At 45.7% G+C, this 16,525-nt stretch overlaps 1 protein-coding gene across 1 annotated transcript; it reads right to left on the bottom strand.

Moving 5' to 3' along the window:
* Positions 1 to 1,224: 1,224 nt before the first annotated feature.
* LOC124692237 (protein FAR1-RELATED SEQUENCE 5-like) lies at positions 1,225 to 4,766 on the bottom strand. Its single transcript, XM_047225558.1, has 5 exons — positions 4,501 to 4,766; positions 4,296 to 4,401; positions 4,121 to 4,189; positions 3,641 to 3,703; positions 1,225 to 3,531 (listed from the first exon to the last, which is right to left on the bottom strand). Exons 1-5 carry the CDS (start codon positions 4,521 to 4,523, stop codon positions 1,402 to 1,404), a joined length of 2,391 nt encoding a protein of 796 aa, XP_047081514.1. The 5' UTR covers positions 4,524 to 4,766; the 3' UTR covers positions 1,225 to 1,401.
* Between the last annotated feature and the right edge of the window lie 11,759 nt (positions 4,767 to 16,525).

Genomic DNA, 16,525 nt, shown 5'->3' with positions numbered 1-16,525 from the left:
TTTTTGTGACATAATTGGCATTGTAATTCAATAGGATTTAACAGTTCGAACAATGTTCATTGTCTTTCAGTTTCATGCAATATATTTTCCATTTTCGTGTGCAAACTAATAACTATGAATTGTGTACGATAGTTTGGAACATATTTTGTGTGTCATTTGGCTAACAGAAACGTGCTTCGCACGTGCAACTTTACTAGTCTCATAAGAAAGAGCAACATCACAACCGGGACTGGCCTCAAAGGGTTGATGAGGAAGATTGATTGTTGAATTCCAATTCAACAGTCGAAGAAGCCGATGCAAAGAGGACTCAGTCCACAAGCAGCAGCCCTGCAGGCGCCGCAACCTTTTCCCTTCCACTGCCCAGACTGGCGCCGCCACACCTCTGCGTCACTGCCCGTCCAGCTGCCCAGACCGGCGCCGCCACACCTCTGCGCCGCCGCCCTCCCAGCTGTCTAGACCGGCGCCGCTGCACCTCTGCTCCGCAGCCCGCTCCCCATCCGCGCCGTTCAAAGGAAGGCCAACGGCAACTCCACTCCACCAGCAAGGACTGGCGCCAGTGTGAAAAAAAAAACGGATCAAGGGAAGAACCGAGCTCAAGGACAGAGCCACGCCACATAGGAGCACCATCACCTGCGTGGATTACTCCGGGTGAAAACGAAGATCCTCTTTCGTTTCTGGAGGCGTCATTCTAGAAGGCCTGGCCGCAGGTCGATGTTGTTTCCTTCCTGCAGGTGTGTGTTGCAATTTGCAACAGGCGAGGGGTGCAGCCATGTATGGGGTTCAAGATGTGAGTGGTGATTCAAGGCCTCCGCACCATCGGCGTGCGAGGCCAACAATCAACGGCGCTTCAAGTTTTGTCGTCTCCAGAGCGGCAGTGGCGTGTGTTCCTGTGGCTGGAATGTGTCTAGTGCACTTGAGTGGATGTTACCATGCGTTGGTTGTCATATCTGTCTAGCGGTTGTTGCGTGGCACAGAACTTTGCATCTCGAGAAAATAAATTTAACTTACCACATAACTGCGCAACATGATCCATACATCGAAGCAGAGAGCTCCCTATCTTGCATAACTGCACAACATGATCCATCAGTGGAGAGAAGCAACAAAAATACTACCTTAAAAAGGTCTGATAATAACCAATCAGGATGCAAAACCTGAATGCAGCAAAATGCTCTGCCAGATGTAAGAGGAATATACCGAAGAAAACAGACAAGACACTAGGCAAAATGATGGATGGTCAGAGATATTTAATCCTCGTCACCAGCAGGTCTCGCACAAGACTACCTACATTCCTCGACTCTTATATCTACCTTAGGCTAAATTAAACATGCTACCGTAACAAAACCTGCTATGTCTCATACTATTGCACATGCCCTGTCAACAATGCTAAATGTCTAGCTGTGATTATTTCCGGGATTTTCTTCTGCCGTCAGTTGCCAATTTTTCTTGAATGTTATCTAACTCGAGCATGAAGCAACTAGATTTTGCGCCATCAACGCATATTCCCTTGCCGATGCCTGCCATTTTACGCAACAACATAGCATATCTCCTTTTATTTTCTGTTTTCTTCAAGCATCTTTCCTCGTAGTCTTTCAGCTGCTCCTCTCTGAACTTACGGGTCCATCTGGGCACTATGTACTGCGCTGGTATTTCATTGACTCCGAGTTGTGTGAAAACTCTGAATATGTGGCAACACAAAATCCCATCCCTAATAAACTTTGCACATTGGCATCTGAATGCATGTGTGCCAGCTTCAACTAGCACTTCGAAAGAATTTCTATCAAACTCCGGGTTCTCATAGTTGGAGACCTTTTCGAGTCTGTACATTGATCCCCCTTGTATCTCGTGCACGTTGAGTGCTGTAGAATAGTACAGTTCTTTCTGTACTTTCAGAAATATTTGCCTTGTGTATACGTGTGCTGCATGCTTTTCTATTGGCTGCATGGAGAAGTATGCTGGTTCAGTTGCTGATTGCAACGTGTCCTCTTCCTCTGTTTTTACTATGTTCTCCTGCATCCTCTCATATTGTTCAATAAACTTCTCAATTCTGTCCTTAGGAAGCACATTGTCTCTGAATAGTAAGTTTGTCCCTTCACCATGTACAGCTGATTCGACGAATGGATAGAAATCTGCTCGGAAATAAACAGGAACCCAGCTTTTCCTTGTTTCCCACAAGAGTCGTAGGTACTCATTTTCACTTGCGTCGTATCTATCAATGAGCACAGACCATCCTTCTTCAAATTCCTTTTGTGTCATTGGGTTGTCTACTAGGCTGTGCAGCTCTGCACTAATGTCGCCCCTTGCTGCCATGAAGGCTCCTAGCATTTCATCTGCTTTCCGCATCACATTCAACTTGCAAAACCTGTGCCTTACTTGTGGCATGACCTCTGCGATTGCTTCTGTCATACCTTCATTTTGGTCTGTTATGATTGCTCTTGGCATTTTCCCTCCCATCACATGCAAGAATGTTTGGATCATCCATTTGAAGGTTTCAGCTTTCTGATCTTGTAGCAATGCACATCCAAACAAAAGAGTTCGCCCATGATTATTCATTCCAATAATAGGGGTGAAAGGCATATTATGCCTATTAGTGCTATAGGTAGTATCAAACGATACAAAATCTCCAAAAATCTCATAATCGACCCTCGACCTCCCATCAGTCCAGAAAAGACTCCTTACTATGGTATCTTCATCTGTCTGCATCGTATAGGAAAAACCTAGGTTCCGCAGCTCGAGTTCTTTGAAACGCTTCAGTGCCGTCTCAACATCTGAGTTTTCTTTTCTCCATTGTTCTACACACTGTAGATTGTGCACATCTTTCTCTTTTGATGATGGTGTGTTTCCGAAGTTGCTTCTCATTCTCCTGAAAATCTTCATAGCTTTCCTTGGATTTACCCTGCTTTGTTGGAGAACTCCTAGAAATGACTTTTCTTCACTTGACAAGTATTTGTGGTCCAGAAAGAATCTTGTGAGTGATCGGCGTGGACATAATGGATGGTTGTGTTCATGCTTAACTCCTGTGATCTCCCATTGCTCCTGGTGGAGCTTCACTATCACCTTTGCTTGGCATTGTGACCCCAATACATTAAGCTTCCTCTTCCTCTGCAAGTCCTGGGTTGGCTTTAGTTTGCCACTTCGGTTGCATTGTAGATGAAACTTCTTTCTCCTGTAGTTTGATCCCCTCCTTACTGCAAAACCAGTTAACAGGGCATGTGTGCTATAGAATCGTTCTGCGTCTTCAAGGGTCGGAAATTTCATTCCAACTTCTGGTGGTCTTGAATTTTCCAATGCCTCAAAACTAGGGTAAAAGCATTTCCCCAGTTCAGTATCTAACTCGCTCCCTGAACTGCTGCCTGAATCGCTTCCACTGCTTGTATCGTTGCTAGGCATTTCATGCACTTCTGTAACATCATGTAACTGATCTTGTGCTTCAGCGTGCTGCATTGTAGGTTCCCCAAAGTTGGATTGTTCATCCAATATAATATCTTCCAAAAGTCCTTCTGCAGCTGTGTCAATGCCATTTGATGCTTGTTCCTGTATGCAAGTGAGAAGTCTATGTTAAGCAATCATATTGAATTCCAATACTTGTACAGAGCAATACGTATATGAGTGGTACTTCTTATGTTTTGTTTGGTTTCTGTACCTGATCATTTTCACCAGTCTGCTGCGGACCTCCTTCTGCTATTGCTTGTTTGCCAACAGGTTCCTGTGTAAGTTAATACTTATTTCCTAGTAAAACCAGGCATGAGAACATTCAAATAAGACATAGCGGTGATGTTGTTTAAGAGAAATAAAACCAGGCATGAGAACATTCAAATAAGACATAGCGGTGATGTTGTTTAAGAGAAAGGAGTCAAAAGCACAGCCCTCTCCGAATTCTACTACAAGACACCCATCATGTCACCAACTACACGTTCCCGGAAGAAGCTTAACCACAAAAGGAAATATAGTAGTGATGTTAAGTACTGTCACTTGCAAATGCTGTTGTTTTCCCATCAAAGTTGCTCTCATATGATATTTAGGTGGCACAGCAATTCGCCATTTGTTTATGATAATTGTGTACTTTCCTTGTATATTATTAGATGACGAATGCACATTGTAAGCAGATAGGTTCAAGTGATACCTTTTCTACGTGCAGCTCTGCCCCTGACTGGTTCACTTCGGCGACCCAACCTAGATCAGCCACGGCACCCTGTAACAGTTTCATCAAGTCCATTTCCATCTATGGTACATGCACATACAGTCCAAAATTTCGGTAAAATAGAGAATCCCCAGACAAAGTTATCAGTAACCATTACTTGACAAGTATTGCTTGCAACAAGAACAGGCCCCAGCACTTGTTCCCCGAGATTATCTGCTGCCTGCATCTGTGCACCAACAGCTACCTGTTTCTGATTTAGGCGCCTGAAAAATAACGAAAATAGATTAAAGGACACAGGTAAATGTATCAATTATAACTTTTTTCAGCGAGTTTCAATTCTAACTTTTTGTGTGGATTATTACCTTGTAATATCAGGGGTGTTCATCCAACTACCGCCGCCGCACCGCGCTGTGCGGAGAGAGGAAGAGGGGGCTAAGATCCGGATCCGCGAGGGCAGAAGAGAGGAGAGGGATTGAAGAGCGGCTGCGAGAGCAAGGAGACGGGGAGAGAAAAGGACGGCGGAGTGGAGAGGAGGAGGAGGAGGAGGAGGTGCGGCCGCCGCCTGCTGGATAAAGAACCGAGATGGCGAAGGAGGGAGAAAAGTTCCGGCAGGTGCGGCCCGTGTAGTTCTGTCGCTACGCGGTGAACGTCCATTCTTTTGCCCTTGCAGAGTCTGTTTGGATCACAAAATTAAAACGGCAGAATGGAATTCAGCTACGTACGGTACCAAGAGCATCTCCAACCTAGCCACCCATCCCGGGCCCGCGCGTCCGGATGGGTCGAAACGGACAAAACCGCGGCTCAGCGCGCGGACCCATCCCTAAAACGGATGGCCGCGGCGTCCGGGATGACCCAAACACGGCCCAAATCTTGGACGGGTTTGCGTGGCCGCGGACGCGAAAGGCTGGTCGCTCGCGTCCGCCCCTTGTCCGCCTGTCTGCGTCCCAAAACACAAGCCCCTCGCACACATCTCCCCACCTCTCCGCCGCCACCCACGGACCGGCGATTTGGGAGCGCGTCGACGCCGGCCATCGTCGTCGAGACGCCGAGCAAGCGGGGCGGAAGCATAGGTCGAGGTCCCGGCGCCGCTTTCGCCGCGTCGTAGCGTAGTCGGAGGACGCCGCTCGTCGCGCGCCGTTGTCCTCTCACCGTCGCGACACCTCCCGCCGTTCGCAGCTGCGCCGTCTCCGCCGGAGGTGAGCTCTCCCCGCAACGTGTTTCCGGACCGCACATCGGCCGAGACGGCCATGCCTCGCAGTCCCTACGGAAGCATTTGGATCGCCTCCGCCGCGAGGTGTTCGTTCAAATGCTCGAACTAAAATGTGTCCCTTTTCGCATCATGGTGGACAGCCGACGATGAATACTACTTCAAGAACTTCATCGACACGTCGTCGAAGAGGAGTCCGACGACGATTTTTTCACGGATGTCGCGATGCTCATCCACGAGCACATTGTCTCGCGGATCCCCGTGTACCGGGGATCCTTGCGGGGCGCGCGGCCGCCTTGGACCGCAAAAGAGAACGCGGCCACGACCAGCCGTACAACGACTACTTCCAACCCACTCCATTGTTCGTGCCGTCCTTGTTTCGCCGTCGTTTTCGGATGACCAGAGCCGCCTGTTCCGCCGGATAATGGATGGCGTCAAGATCTACGACGACTACTTCGCGCGAAAGTGGATGCAATTGGCAAGGTAGGCCTCTCTTCGTACTCGTAAATGCACGGCCGCGATTAGGATGCTCGCATATGGCGTTGCCGGTGATTTCGTAGATGAGTACACGCGCATGAGTGAGTCAACCGGCTTGGAATCGATGTACAGTGTTCTGCAGAGCAGGTGATCGGTTCGTTCGGAGAACAAGCACCTCCGCAACCCAATGCGCAGGACACAGCTCGTCCGTTGTCGATCAACGCTTCTAGGGGTTTTCCTCGGGATGCTTGGCAGCATAGACCGCATGCACCGGGAGTGGAAGAACTCGCCCCTTTGGTTGGCAAGGGGCATACAGCGCCATTCCGAGGGTGCACAGTCATTCTTGAAGCCGTTGCTTCCCATGACACATGGATTTGGCACTCATTCTTCGGAATGGCTGGCTCGCACAATGACATCAATGTCGCGGCCGCTCTCCGTGTTTGATAGGCTAGCGTACGGTAAGTCCCCCGATGTGGATTTTGAGATCAATGGCCACCACTACACCAAGGGGTACTACCTTGCCGATGGTATCTATCCACCTTGGGCTACACTCGTGAAGACAATCCGAAACCCCAACTCGGAGCAAGAGGCAAGGTTTGCCAAAGAGCAAGGAGGCAGCCCGGAAAGATGTCGAGCGGGCGTTTGGCATCCTCCAAGCTCGTTGGGCTATCGTCGGACACCGCCGCGAGCCTCGTGATGTGCAAACTCTGTGGGAGGTGATGACCGCTTGTGTAATCATGCATAACATGATTGTTGAGGTAGAGAGGGATGATTCACTGTTTGATAATGACCGGAAGGCCAAGGAGAGTTAGTTACTCCTCAAGGTGCTCCGGCATCATTCCGAGACATTCTTCATGCGCACCATGAAATTCGAGATCTAGCTGTACACAACCAGCTTCAGGCTGATTTGGTCGAGCACATGTGGCAGCATGTAGGCAACAATGCTGCAAACAACAATGATGAAGGAAATCCTTAAGCCTAGAGCATTTGTATCGTTTTTCATTTTATTTGAATAATACTTTATCCTTGATTACATGGACTATGTAATATGTAATACATTTTGAGCATTTGAACTATTTTATATATTTTATATAATATTTTTTCGCGTTTTTCTAGTGAATTTACAAGAAAAACATACCATGGGGCGCCGCGACCCAAATCTGGCGCGTTGGGCGCAGCGCGCGACCCAAACGGACACGCGGACGCGGGGCTCCGTCCGCGCATCCGCTCGGGCACTCAAGCGGCCCAAAACGGACGGCCCAGCGCGTCCGTTTGGGTCGTCCGGTTGGAGATGCCCTAAGATCATACTGGCTTTGTCGTTGTCCACGACAGCGCTGCGGCCGGGGGCGAGATGGTTCTTCTGAAGCGAAGATGTTGGTTCGGAGGCGGTGGATATGCCGTTCTTCTCTGACTTCGTCGATGGGAGGCGGCGTATCTTGGTCCAAGACAACACGGGGACGCCCCCGATCGACGTGCCACAATGACATGTGCCTCGCTGCTTGCGCGAGGCCTATTCATCGACTCACAAAGCCTCGTTGGCAATGACTTGCAACGGTGGAGGCTCGGTGTCTCTTCTTGCGATTGTCTCGACGGCGTTGGAATTGGACGGCGGCCGCTAGCTGCGTGTGATTGCAGGAAACCCTAGGGATCGTTTTGTATTTCTCGATCTTTAAGGATTTTATCTGCAAATTCAGGATAATTATTTTATCCCAGTTAATCTTTTAGTTTCCACATGTGTTGCTTCATCTAACTTGGTTTTCGATTAATGAAATATGTGGTTGCTTTCAAAAGAAAAAAAATCATCTCCAAGCGTCCCTAAAGAGATTTGGGGCGTGCCGGACAAAAAAAACGTTTCCAGCCGCTTCCTCTAAAGCCTCTTTTTGTTCGGCGCGGCCCGATACGGTGTCCGACGCCCGGAGCCCGTCCCAGCCCCACAGGGGACACTTCGGGCACGCCGAACACAACGAAAAGCGAGGCGGGCTCTCAACTGTCGGCGACTATTTCCATGACCGTTGGTTCGCGCCTTTTATTTCTCGTCACGCCTTCCCTCCCGCGCCTCCCACCCTTCCGCCGCCGCTGGATTTGCCGACCGTTTCGACGGTTGATCTCTTCTGAGAGTCGACACTGTCATCGCGGCTGGCACTCTCGCCGGCCGTTTCGCCGCCGCCGCTTCGCCAACGCGTCCCAGAACATGGCGTCAAACCCGCCCCACCTCCGCGCACACAAGGTGTTCGACGACTTGCCAGGTAGGCGCGATTGGCCGTTGTTCGTTGCCTCGTCTGCCGTGGTGCAATTTTAACCATTGATTTTGCTTCAGACATGGATGGCGATGATGAGATGCTTATCCGACCGCTCGGAGGACGAGCAAGCCTTCGACGATGACATCCGGGAGCATTTGCTTGACGTCGAGGCGGAGAAGAGGAAGAGGCCGCGTCGCGGAGGATCAAGGCCGGGGAGAAACAAGTCGAAGCCCCGGCAGAGGATGGAGGGGCATACCATGTTGCACAACGACTACTTCGCAGATGACGCAACACATGCCGACATTTTTCGGCGCCGGTATAGGATGAGCAAGGGTTTGTTCATGAATATCCTCCACGACGTTTGAGAGTTCGACCCCCTACTTCAAGCTCAAGCACGGCGCTGTAGGCGTTGCCGGGTTCTCATCGATTCAGAAGCGCACCGCTGCCATGAGGATGCTTGCATACGGAGCACTCCGTCGATACACAAGACGACTACCTTCGCATGAGTGAGTCTACTATCATTGAGTGCATGTACAAGTTTTGCCGAGCTGTGGTGGGAAAGTTTGGCAAATACTACTTGAGAGGGCCAACTGAGGAAAAGACTGCAATGATCATGGCACAAAATGATGCCAGAGGATTCCCTAAAATTCTTGGAAGCATCGATTGCATGCACTGGTCATGGAAGAAATGCCCGTTTGCTTGGCAAGGTATATACAAAGGGTGTCATGGATATTGCAGTGTGGTGCTTGAAGCTGTGGCAGATTATGACCTGTGGATTTGGCACTCTTTCTTTGGCATGGTGGGATCACACAATGAGATCAACGTGTTGCAGCAGTCTCCGGTGTTCAGCAGACTAGTGGAAAGGCATGCTCCACCAAGCAACTATGAGATCAATGGCCACCAATATACCAAAGGCTATTATCTAGCCGATGGTATATATCCAAAATGGGTCACTTTTGTCAAAACAATCTCGGTTCCATCAGGTCAGAAGAATTCCCACTTTGCTGCGCGACAGGAAGCTTGCAGGAAGGATGTCGAGCGGGCATTTGGTGTGCTTTAAGCTCAATTTGTAATTGTCCGGTACCCTGCTCTAAGCTGGTCTCACGACCAAATGTGGAAGGTGATGCAGGTTTGTGTGATCATGCACAACATGATCATCGAGGATGACCGCAAGAATCATGCCAGGACACATGTTGGTCCCTATGAGTGTCAGATCCCTCTTGCGGAGGTTGATCATGAGTTGCCTGTAGAGATCCGTGATAGCAATGTTCACGATCAACTTCAAGCTGATCTCGTTGAGCATATGTGGAGGATCAAAGGATTATCAGCAAATGCCATGGCACCTTGATCTAGCCCCATTTGTTACATTTGTTTAGTTGTTTTATTGTTTGTTGTATTTTAATTTTAAAACAATCTCCACAAACATATCTATTTATATGCTATATTTAATAAATGGTTGTGTTTTCAAAAACCCTTTAAAAAAGTTTGGGGCGGTGTTTGGGGGACGTGGCTGGGGAGCGACGTCCCCAAACACGACACGAACAAAACACGTCCCCCAAACGCTCGATCCGGCGCCGTTTGGAGAACGTTTTGGGAACGCGAGCCGGAGATGCTCTAACTCCAATTCCATGAGAATGGAGATCAATGTTCAACACGCACAAAAAAATAAATTCAGTTTGCTTACATACTTCCAATGCAAAAAAACATACACACACTTGTATCCTAGATGTCTTGACTTACTCTTAATATTGAATTGATGTAGAGGTCGAATGTAATTGTATCTTTTTGATACCAATATATTGCCCTCTATGATAAAATGTGTAGTGCATATATATTCCTTTTACAGATATACAAGAAAATAGTATAGGTACTATCTACTTTTACATAGTATTAAAATTATTTGTTTGTATATAGTAAGTACACACATAATTTGTCTTTCATAATGTAATCTGTTAATATTATTTATTATAAATATCTATAATTTGTATGTTCTCGTACGGAGAGCTGACTTCGTGCGATGGGAACCCCACAACGTAAGCGCGCATGGAGGGGCAATGATGGTCCACATACAATAGGTAGGTGGTCGTAGGGAGGGCTTAATGACAATACCACACGTGAAGGGTGTGTGCGGTGGTGTTACTAGACAACCAGGGTTGATTCCTAGCTTGCATACCCATCTAATAGAGCAGATATGCGGATATGTCAGCATTAGGGTACCCTCCGATCCTAATTAATTTAATCCGATAAACTAGTACTTCACATTAGGTACCATCGGATCCACTTTCACCTTGAAGACTAATGCAATATATTGTCACGTGACACAAATATATGAAAGAGGGACTTATGTCCTACAACATATATGGATTAATATAGATAACAAACTATGGCCTCCTAAACCAAATATGGACGGTGGCTGCGGCCCAACTAAATTCTGATTCATTTTCGCAAAACCTAAACATTCAAAAGTTTCATTTAACTTAGTTTGTACCTGGTTGGTTCACAAAAGAACAGTGATATGCACTCTAATCAATCTACATAATGTAGCCTGAAATTCGGTCTTCACCACATCATACACGTCAAGACCATCACATTACCTAAAGGTGAATTCAATTATTTGTGCGAGACCGTTCACCCTCAAGGATGGTATACTAAGTTATAATCCATCTCATGTCAATGGTAGGGATACATTGTCATAGACGAAGAGAAGTGAGGTAAATATGGAAGCCCATGTTGAAGGCCGAGGTCGTAAAGTTGAAGAGAAGGAGCGAAGAGCGAAAGGCGCACAAATCGGTGCACCTCCTAGACCGGTGCCCGAACAGAGCACCGACGTGCTACCGAAATGGCTTATAGTAGTGATACCTTCGATCCGGATTATGGATTGTAGTATTGTAAGATTTTCCCTAGAAGATCTAGGTTTAATTGAACCTTGGAAAACACTGCTAAATGGATTTATGGAAACTTCTACAAGACTTGCTGTTTAGTTTTATCTTACGTTTGCCGGACCTTTCTAGTTTACTTTGTTTGGTGTTGTATTCAATGGATGGAAAATAGGCCAGGGTCAAGGATTCTCCTCCAGCTATGCATACATATGGGATTAAGATATAAATGAACCACCATATTATGTCACAAATAAAATAGTGATAAGAGATTTGTGAGCAGCACATCCGTAAATACTATTGTCCCTAAAACCAGAGGTAACAATAGCATCTTGATCCAACCGTTGTCCCTACAACCGCAAGTTACAACCATTATTAAGTAAAACAGACCAAAGCATTAAGATAGATAATACTGTTGTTTATCCCAATCGAATCACTAAGCGAGTACCGTAACTTTCTCCTTTTTTTCACTGATATTTCGAGGTAGCACGTCGTTCTCCACTCATCTCACCTCTTCCCTTGATCGATTCGAAGAGGCTCGGGTACCTATAAGTCCTCAGATCGAGGCAAAGAGACAAAAATACAAGATAGCATAGCTCCTATTCAATCTATACACATAAACGCTGCGAGGATTCACCTCAACCCATAACTCGTGAGGTCTACTCACGCATAATAACAAGATCAAAGATATAGAAATCATTGTTGCAAACACTTGGATTGAAATCAAATATTCTTACAATGGTCGCCAATTTTCATGGAGATCTCTATTACAAGGTGATGGCTATGACTATGAAGGGGATTGGAGAGGAGGTGGATGAACTATGGTGGTGGATTTCCTTCGATGAGTTGCATATAGATCTGGTGGATGCCGGCTCTGTTTGGTGACGAATGGCTCTCTTTCTAGAATGGCTCCCTTCACGAAAGTTATAGGGTTTGACCCCAGGGGTCTCCGGCGCCCAGTATGGGCGGACGGTATGGACGGGGCTTTCCCGTACCGTTGTCCGCTATTGCTCCTGGAACCGACTTTGGGAGCCCGATTGACTTTGCTGCATTTGTGACGATATTATCTTCAATAATTGCAGGCCCATTTGCCTTAAAAACGCTATTTCATGCACATCACACAAAAAGAGAAGGGATTGCACATCTTTGCAATAATTAGTCATTAGTGTCACACTAATAGAGATGTTTAGTCATTTTATTGAATTAGCAAAGGGTTTAAACATGAGGAGAAATGGCGTATTTCACATCCATCAACCTCCCCAAGCTTATCCTTGATCGTCCTCCAGCAAGAAATCAAAATCACAAGGAACTCAGCATTTGAACCAAAATAACGAGAAGGTAATTTCACTTACAAGTTGTGCCTTATGAGTCCAGCCTTCTTCCATTCGAAAGCTTGGCATAGTTAGAGAAATGCCAAGAATATAATATGAGCGTTGGTAACTCGAGACAATCACAATAAATATTCTGTGCACATGGATAACTAGTTGTGTAAACAATCATCCTAATTCATCTAGTTAACTCTGAGTATGTCAAGAAACACTAGGAAGTTTATTATCATCAAAGTTAAGTGTGAGAATTCATGTCAAAAGCAGCATAAGCAACGAAGTATCTTATTGACACCCACATCAATAGATCAAGGCTACCAAAACACTACTATTCATTCAATGCTTTTCAAGAAAATTCATCTAGTAGTAACGAGTCCATGCCAACAACTTAGAAGTGATCCATTTTGGATTACAAATAAAAGTCATAGATGACCTTTTAGCAATATTTTGCACAACTCTCAAGAGTACTAATGCTTTTGCCCACAAGTAGCTCGCTATCCATGTCTACAACTCAATAGCTGAAATTGGGATTTTGAATCCGCAAATCATGCGTAAGCTAGCGGAGTTGTTAGCATCCCAAGAGTGTGCACTGATGGCGTGTATTTCACACGTTCGTTGGGCAACCCCAAGAGGAAGGTATGATGCGCACAACAGCAAGTTTTCCCTCAGAAAGAAACCAAGGTTTATCGAACCAGGAGGAGCCAAGAAGCACGTTGAAGGTTGATGGCGGCGGGATGTAGTGCGGCGCAACACCGGAGATTCCGGCGCCAACGTGGAACCCGCACAACACAACCAAAGTACTTTGCCCCAACGAAACAAGTGAGGTTGTCAATCTCACCGGCTTGCCGTAACAAAGGATTAACCGTATTGTGTGGAAGATGATTGTTTGCAGAGAAAACAGTAAAAACAAGTATTGCAAGCAGATTTGTATTTCAAGTATTAAAGAATGGACCGGGGTCCACAGCTCACTAGAGGTGTCTCTCCCATAAGATAAAAGCATGTTGGGTGAACAAATTACAGTCGGGCAATTGACAAATAGAGAGGGCATAACAATGCACATACATGACATGATAAGTATAGTGAGATTTAATTGGGCATTACGACAAAGTACATAGACCGCCATCCAACTCGCATCTATGCCTAAAAAGTCCACCTTCAGGTTATCATCCGAACCCCCTCCAAGCATTAAGTTGCAAAACAACAGACAATTGCATTAAGTATGGTGCGTAATGTAATCAACAACTACATCCTCGGACATAGCGCCAATGTTTTATCCCTAGTGGCAACAAAGACAACACAACCTTAGAACTTTCGTCACTCGTCCTGGTGTCAATGCGTGCATGAACCCACTATCGAGCATAAGTACTCCCTCTTGGAGTTAAAAGCAAAAACTTGGCCGGAGCCTCTACTAGAAACGGAGAGCATGCAAGATCATAAACAACACATGTATAATAACTTGATAATTAACATGACATGGTATTCTCTATCCATCGGATCCCGACAAACACAACATATAGAATTACAGTATAGATGATCTTGATCATGTTAGGCAGCTCACAAGATCCAACAATGAAGCACAATGAGGAGAAGACAACCATCTAGCTACCGCTATGGACCCATAGTCCAGGGGTGAACTACTCACTCATCACTCCGGAGGCGACCATGGCGGTGTAGAGTCCTCCGGGAGATGAATCCCTCTCCGGCAGGGTGCCGGAGGAGATCTCCGGTAATCCCCCGAGATGGGATCGGCGGCGACGGCGTCTCGCAAGGTTTTCCGTATCGTGGTTTTTCGCATCGGGGGTTTCGCGACGGAGGCTTTAAGTAGGCGGAAGGGCGCAGTCGGGGGCCGACGAGGGGCCCACACCATAGGTCGGCGCGGCCGGGCCTGGGCCGCGCCGCCCTATGGTTTGGCCACCTCGTGGCCCCACTTCGTGTGTTCTTCGGTCTTCTGGAAGCTCCGTGGAAAAATAGGCCCCTGGGTCTTCGTTTCGTCCAATTCCGAGAATATTTCGTTACTAGGATTTCTGAAACCAAAAACAGCAGAAAACAAGAACCGGCACTTCGGCATCTTGTTAATAGGTTAGTTCCGTAAAATGCACGAATATGACATAAAGTGTGCATAAAACATGTAGGTATCATCAATAATATGGCATAGAACATAAGAAATTATCGATACGTCTGAGACGTATCAAGCATCCCCAAGCTTAGTTCTGCTCGTCCCGAGCAGGTAAAACGATAACAAAGATAATTTCTGAAGTGATATGCCATCATAACCTTGATCATACTATTTGTAAACATATGTAGTGAATGCAGCGATCAAAACAATGGTGATGACATGAGTAAACAAGTGAATCATAAAGCAAAGACTTTTCATGAATAGTACTTCAAGACAAGTATTAATAAGTCTTGCATAAGAGTTAACTCATAAAGCAATAAATCAAAGTAAAGGTATTGAAGCAACACAAAGGAAGATTAAGTTTCAGCGGTTGCTTTCAACTTGTAACATGTATATCTCATGGATAATTGTCAACATAGAGTAATATAACAAGTACAATATGCAAGTATGTAGGAATCAATGCACAGTTCACACAAGTGTTTGCTTCTTGAGGTGGAGAGAAATAGGTGAACCGACTCAACATAAAAGTAAAGAGAATGGTCCTTCAAAGAGGAAAGCATCGATTGCTATATTTGTGCTAGAGCTTTTATTTTGAAAACATGAAACAATTTTGTCAACGGTAGTAATAAAGCATATGAGTTATGTACATTATATCTTACAAGTTGCAAGTCTCATGCATAGTATACTAATAGTGCCCGCACCTTGTCCTAATTAACTTGGACTACCGGATCTTTGCAATGCACATGTTTTGACCAAGTGTCACAATGGGGTACCTCCATGCCGCCCGTACAAAGGTCTAAGGAGAAAGCTCGCATTTTGGATTTCTCGCTTTTGATTATTCTCAACTTAGACATCCATACCGGGACAACATGGACAACGTGATAATGGACTCCTCTTTAATGCATAAGCATGTGGCAACAATTATTATTCTCATATGAGATTGAGGATATATGTCCAAACTGAAACTTCCACCATGAATCATGGCTTTAGTTAGCGGCCCAAAGTTCTTCTCTAACAATATGCATGCTCCAACCATGAAGGTGGTAGATCTCTCTTGCTTCGTACAAGACGGACATGCATAGCAACTCACATGATATCCAACAAAGAATAGTTGATGGCGTCCCCGTAAACATGGTTATCGCTCAACAAGCAACTTAATAAGAGATAAAGTGCATAAGTACATATTCAATACCACAATAGTTTTTAAGCTATTTGTCCCATGAGCTATATATTGCAAAGGTGAATGATGGAATTTTAAAGGTAGCACTCAAGCAATTTACTTTGGAATGGCGGATAAATACCATGTAGTAGGTAGGTATGGTGGACACAAATGGCATAGTGGTTGGCTCAAGGATTTTGGATGCATGAGAAGTATTCCCTCTCGATACAAGGTTTAGGCTAGCAAGGTTATTTGAAACAAACACAAGGATGAACGGTACAGCAAGACACTCACATAAAAGACATATGGTAAACATTATAAGACTCCATACCGTCTTCCTTGTTGTTCAAAACTCAATACTAGATGTTATCTAGACTCTAGAGAAACCAAATATGCAAACCAAATTAGCAAGCTCTAAGTATTTCTTCATTAATGGGTGCAAAGTATATGATGCAAGAGCTTAAACATGAGCACAACAATTGCCAAGTATCAAATTATCCAAGACATTTATAGCAATTACTACATGTATCATTTTCCAATTCCAACCATATAACAATTTAACGAAGGAGAAACTTCGCCATGAATACTATGAGTAGAGCCTAAGGACATATTTGTCCATATGCAACAGCGTGAGCGTGTCTCTCTCCCATAAAGTGAATGCTAGGATCCATTTTATTCAAACAAAACAAAAAACAAAAACAAACCGACGCTCCAAGCAAAGTGCATAAGATGTGGCCGAATAAAAATATAGTTTCAGTGGGAGGAACCCGATAATGTTGTCGATGAAGAAGGGGATGCCTTGGGCATCCCCAAGCTTAGACGCTTGAGTCTTCTTAATATATGCAGGGGTGAACCACCGGGGCATCCCCAAGCTTAGAGCTTTCACTCTCCTTGATCATATTGCATCATACTCCTCTCTTGATCCTTGAAAACTTCCTCCACACCAAACTCGAAACAACTCATTAGAGGGTTAGTGCATAATAAAAA

This window comes from Lolium rigidum, chromosome 2, assembly GCF_022539505.1.
Source record: "Lolium rigidum isolate FL_2022 chromosome 2, APGP_CSIRO_Lrig_0.1, whole genome shotgun sequence".
In the NCBI taxonomy this organism is placed as follows: domain Eukaryota; kingdom Viridiplantae; phylum Streptophyta; class Magnoliopsida; order Poales; family Poaceae; genus Lolium; species Lolium rigidum.
The sequence above is the reverse complement of the archived record's forward strand: the minus strand, read 5'-3'. Positions and strand labels throughout refer to the sequence as shown.